A 5951-nucleotide genomic window follows, 5' to 3' on the forward strand; every position below is an offset into this window, starting at 1 on the left:
GAGTATATCCCTGCTAACATCCTGATTTATGACTGTTCACCTTCAGAAAATAAATTACTGTTGCTTAAGGCACACCTTTTAAAATTTTCTTGTTGCATTTTCCATGATTATAGTATAAAGCCTCATATCTTTGTATAGAATATCCTGACATAGAATCCTGATATCCTCATAGCTTGATATAGAATCAATTGTAATGCATCCACACTATGGAACACAACATGAGAAAATCTTAGAGACCTTGTGCTGAATGAAAGAAGTTACTCTTGAGAGACCACATTTTTGTGGTTTCATTTTATGTGACATTTAATTCAAAGCAAATCTGCATGGAAGGAAAACAGATCAGCAGTTGCCAGAGGTTAGGTTCTGTTGACTACAGGGCAGAACGATGGAAGTTTTTGAGGCATGGAGTTCTTGTTAGCTTGGTTACAGTAGTCGTTTTATCTAGATCTATGCATGTATTACAAATCCTAGCACAGTATGTTCCCAAAGAGTTCATTTCATGGGCTATTAAAGAGTCCCAAAACAAAATGAAAATCAAGACAACTTTAAGATACCATCTTACACCTGTCAGAATGGCTAAAATAAAAAACACCAATGATAGCCTTTGCTGGAGAGGTTGTGGAGAAAGGGGTACACTCATCCATTGCTGGGGGAATGCAAACTTGTACAACCACTTAGGAAAGCAGTGTGGTGGTTTCTCAGGAAATTCGGGATCAACCTACCCCATGGACCCAGCAATACTACTCTTGGGAATATACCCAAGAGATGTCCTATCATACAACAAAAGTATATGCTCAACTATGTTCATAGCATTATTTATAATAGCTAGAACCTGGAAGCAACCTAGATGCCCTTCAATGGAAGAATGGATGAAGAAAGTATGGAATATATACATATTAGAGTACTACTCAGCAGTAAAAAACAATGGCATCTTGAATTTTTCATGCAAATGGATGGAAATAAAAAACACTATCCTGAGTGAGGTAAGCCAGACCCAAAAAGAGGAACATGGGATGTACTCACTCATATTTGGTTTCTAGCCATAAATAAAGGACAGTGAGCCTATAATTAGTGATTCTAGAGAAGCTAAATAAGAAGGAGAAGCCAAAGAAAAACATATTAGCATCCTCCTGAATATTAACCTTCATCAGGTGATGAAAGGAGACAGAGACAGAGACCCACATTGGAGCACCGGACAGAAATCTCAAGGTCCAAATCAGGAGCAGAAGGAGAGAGAGCATGAGCAAGGAACTCAGGACCGCGAGGGGTACACCCACACACTGAGACAGTGGGGATGCTCTATCAGGAACTCACCAAGGCCAGCTGGCCTGGGTCTGAAAAAGCCTGGGATAAAACCGGACTTGCTGAACATAGCAGACAACAAGGACTACTGAGAACTCAAGAACACTGGCAATGGGTTTTTGATCCTACTGCTCGTACTGGCTTTGTGGGAGCCTAGGCAGTTTGGATGCTCACCTTACTAGACCTGGATGGAGATGGGCGGTCCTTGGACTTCCCACAGGGCAGGGAACCCTGATTGCTCTTTGGGCTGACAAGGGAAGGGGACTTGATTGGGGGAGGGGGAGGGAAATGGGAGGCGGTGGCGGGGAAGAGATAGAAATCTTTAATAAATACATACATACATACATACATACATACATAATAAAAGAGTCCCAAAACAAGCACACACACTTACACTCAAATCATTTCCTTTTCAACAATACATGCAAAGGAATCCCATCTTGATTTGCTTTTTTCTGGAAAGGTTATTTGATGGGGATTCTGCCACATCAGCCCTTGTGTTCTGTGAACCTGTTTTTGTTTTTGTTTTCTGTTCACAAAGAGAAACAATCTGTGTAAAATAGTGATTTTCATTTGATGAATCCTCCCACCATGTATTTCCTTTGTGGGGGTAGGAATCAGGGTGAGAGCCGGTCTGGACAGAAGGAGCTTTTAAATTTCTTTGGTCTCTAGACCCACAGGTTGGATTCATATTGGAGGAGACCCCTTGTTCATTTTAGCTGCTAGTTAGTTCCCAGTTGCTCAGCCCCAAAATAACCACACAGAAACTGTATTAATTAAATCACTGCTTGACCCATTAACTCTAGCTTCTTACTGGCTAACTCTTACATATTAATTTAACCCATCTCCATTGATCTGTGTATTGCCATGTGGCAATGGCTTGCCAGGTAAAGTTTCGGTGTCTGTCTTTGGCGGGACTACAAGGCTTCTCTCTGACTCCTCCTTCTTTTCCCCAATATTCAGTTTAGTTTTCCTGCCTAGCTCTGTTCTACCCTATCAGGCCAAGCCAGTTTTCTTTATTAACCAATGGTAATCACAGCTTACAGAGGGGATTCCCACATCAGATTCAACCTGAACAGTCCTAATCTGTCTCTTTCTGTGTCTGTCTAAAATCTTCTGAAGCACAATGACTGGACCTGGATCAGAGCCCCACATAACTAGAATATTGTAACAATTTTGGATTTTAGGGCCCATTTGTGGGACTCGTTCATGCATACCTTTGCTAAGTGCTTCACCCAGATCCAGTAACTAGCAAGACTAGTTTAAAATTCTAAACTAGGCATGGGTGGATTTGGGGGAGGTGCATTTAATACAATGAAACCTCTAGAAAGGTTTTAAATCTAGGTTCCTTCTTTGGTCATGTCTGACAACACCTTAAACCAGTTTTTACACACTGTATGATTTTGTGTGTGTGTGTGGGGAAAGAGTATTCTGTAAACAAAAAAGAGCTGCAGAGTTGGAGACAGGCTATGAGGAGCATGCTCACTGGTCTTTACTCTCAGTTGAAACCTAGCAGGTGCTGGGTTGTTTTGTCTTTTGAAGGACTCTATGACAGAAGGTCTGTGGTTGCTTTGAAAGAAAACTGAGGCTCAGAGAGACCCCTAAAAGACAATAGAAGGAAGTGTCAGTAGTTGATAGGACTGAGACATGGCCCTCAACTCCAGCCTTTCAAGTTGTGCTGGCTAGATTTATGTCAACTTGACACAGACTATAGTCATCTGAGAGGAGGGATCCTCAATTGAGAAAATGCCTCCGTAAGATTGAGTTGTGGATCAGCTTGAAGAGCATTTTCTTAATTACTGATTTACAGGGGAGGGCCCAACCCATGATGGGTGGTGCCATTCCTGGATTCTATAAGAAAGCAGGTTGAACAAGACATGGGGAGCAAGTCAGCAAACAACTCTATTCCTGCCCTGTTTGAGTTCCTGTCCTGGCTTCCTTCAGTGCTGGACTACAGTGTGGAAATTTAAGCCTAATAAACCCTTTCCTGTTCACCTTGCTCTTTGCTCATGGTGTTTTTTCGCATCAGTAGAAATCCTAACTAAGACACAAACAAGTCAAGGCCCATGAGAGGAACCTGAGGCCCAGTCAGCTTATTCTCAGCACATAATCTGAAAAGAAACTAATGTCCCTTTGGGAGGTTGCTGAGGGGGATCCCTAAGGACCTGTTGAGGCTCTGATGTCTAGTACATTACTCAAAAACAAAACAAACCAACCAAAAAAAAAAAAAAACCCCAAACTGTATAGAGTAGAATGATTTCTTCAACAAATGCATAAGTCCAATCTACAAAATAAGAGTTGGATTACTGGAGTCAAAGGCCAGACAGGCATGGCCTGAGACTCCCAGAGGTCTCCCAGAGCCTGATGGCTTAGAAGCCATTTTTCAGTAGGATCTTACCTGAGATGTCATGATGTCAAAGGCTCTGACTTGGAGTCAGACTGAGAAGAATATTTACTTGCAGGGTAGTCAACCCAGGCAGGGCTCAGGATTCCAAGTCTTCTGTATGTACATGGTGCTACTGGCAAGTCTGTTTAAGCTGAGCAGCACCTGCTCTGCTGGCCCCATTCTTCCACACTCCTACCTCACACCTCTAGTCCACTGTCATCTCCTACTTCCCTACTCCTCAATCCTCACTCACACCCACTCCCTTCACCCCACCTTCCACCTCCACATATTCCTACCTCACATACCCAGTCCACTGTCATCTACTTCCCTACTCCTCAATCCTCATCTCACACCCACTCCCTTCACCCCACCTTCCACCTCCACATATTCCTACCTCACATACCCAGTCCACTGTCATCTACTTCCCTACTCCTCAATCCTCATCTCACCCACCCTTCACCCCACCTTCAACCTCCACATATTCCTAGCTCATAATCCAACTCTCTCCTCCCCAGAACTTTTCACCTCCACACATAATCTACATAACCCAACCTTCTCCTCCCCCACATTCTATAACTTCCACGTACTCCTACCTCATAGCCCTAAACTTCTCTTCCCTCACTTTCTTTACTTCCCCACATCCTCCTATTCCAGTCATTCCCACCTGCTCTAACTATATTTCACAACCACAACCCTCCCACCCCATTCTCCCCCACCTCAGCATACCCCTACCTCAAAATCCCAACCCTCTTCTCTCTCTCTCCCATATTCTTACCTCACACATGTCACCCCTCATTTTCACTTCCCGAATCCTAACATCTCCAGCCTCCCAGACACACCTTCCTCCAATCCCTATTTCTGTATCTCACTCCTATATCCACATCGTTCCCTACCCCATGACCTCTGTCATGCTCCTGCTTTCTGCCAGGTCCCAGTCACCTGACCTGTCCCTTAAGAGGTAAGGAACATTTCACCATCTTACATTTACTGAATTTTGTTCTTTGAAGATAAGACTTAGAAATATTAGAAACATTTCATCATCTTACGATTCAATTTTATTGAATATATGACAATTAAAATTTCCAATCCCTTCTCTCCCCTTTGCCCACATCCACAAGGTCTCTTTCTGGCTCGCTTTCTCTCTCTCTCTCTCTTTTTTTTTTTTTTGTAACCAACCCAAAGTCCAAGATCATTCCTTTGTCTTGATGTAGGAGCCAATGCAGATGTTAGGGGAGAAGTGGGTGGCTCACATTGGCTCCATTAAGTGGACCGCCTTTTCATAGATGTTAGGGATCAGACCCACCGGAGAGTTGATCATGTAGACAGTATTCCTGCTAAATAGCTTGAACTCGTAATGAATAAGTTGCTCCCAAAAGCCATTGTTGGGACGGATGGTGGGGCGGCAGGTCTTGGTCCATGTGTGCGCATCCAGCAGGGTCATGGTGTGGTATTTCATGAGATAGGCAAGGCAGAACACTGCTGAGCGACTCACTCCTGCAGAGCAATGCAGCAGCGTGCGGCCATTCCTTATATCCACACCATGGATACGATCAGCTATGGGGTCCAAAAAGTCATAAAGGTAGGAATTGGGAGCATCACTCACCGGCACTTGCACATACTGAATGTCATCAAAGAATGTGTTCACTACTTCTGACGAAGTATTGATAATCGTGGTGATGCGGTTGTTGGACACGGTGAGTTTGTCGTTAGCGGCCATAGCATTACTGAGAAAAAGGCTGTTAGTTATTTGCGAGAGACCATAAATGCTGTCGGGTTGGATAGTTGGATGTGGAAGGAGACAAAATGGTGTAGTCATCGTGGTGTTGGGTCAGCTGTCTCTCTGTACTAGGTTCCAGGGCACCAGCCTCTGCAGCTTTAGGAAAGCATCTGCTTTGCTAAAATCTTAGGTAAACGTATGGAGGAGAGAAGTCCAAGCACTTGGTCAGTACCTCTGTCTCCTCCTCTACTACCTACGTGTCACAATGGTGACCAATCTGTGACTCTTCTCCAATGCCCAGACATCACAAAGACATAAGCCTCAGGTTTCTAGGGCAAAGGTAACTGGCTGCCCCCCAGCTAGGTGGTCACAGTCCACTTTCACTTCTCTCTCTCTCTCTCTTTCTCTCTCTCTCTCTCTCTCTTCTCATTTTCTCTTTCCCCTCTCTTTTCTTTTTCCTTCTTCCCCTTCCTTCCTCCCTCCCTCCCTCCCTCCCTCCCTCCCTCCTCTCCCTCCCTCCCTCCCTTCTTCACTATTTCCCTCTCT

At 44.1% G+C, this 5951-nt stretch overlaps 1 protein-coding gene across 1 annotated transcript; it reads right to left on the minus strand.

Moving 5' to 3' along the window:
• Window positions 1-4909: 4909 nt before the first annotated feature.
• On the minus strand, window positions 4910-5504 carry Dusp21 (dual specificity phosphatase 21). The gene has a single exon (XM_005358945.2). The coding sequence runs from the start codon at window positions 5502-5504 to the stop codon at window positions 4935-4937; it is 570 nt and encodes a 189-aa protein (XP_005359002.1). The 3' UTR covers window positions 4910-4934.
• Window positions 5505-5951: the final 447 nt, after the last annotated feature.

Source organism: Microtus ochrogaster, chromosome X, assembly GCF_000317375.1.
Source record: "Microtus ochrogaster isolate Prairie Vole_2 chromosome X, MicOch1.0, whole genome shotgun sequence".
Taxonomy (NCBI): domain Eukaryota; kingdom Metazoa; phylum Chordata; class Mammalia; order Rodentia; family Cricetidae; genus Microtus; species Microtus ochrogaster.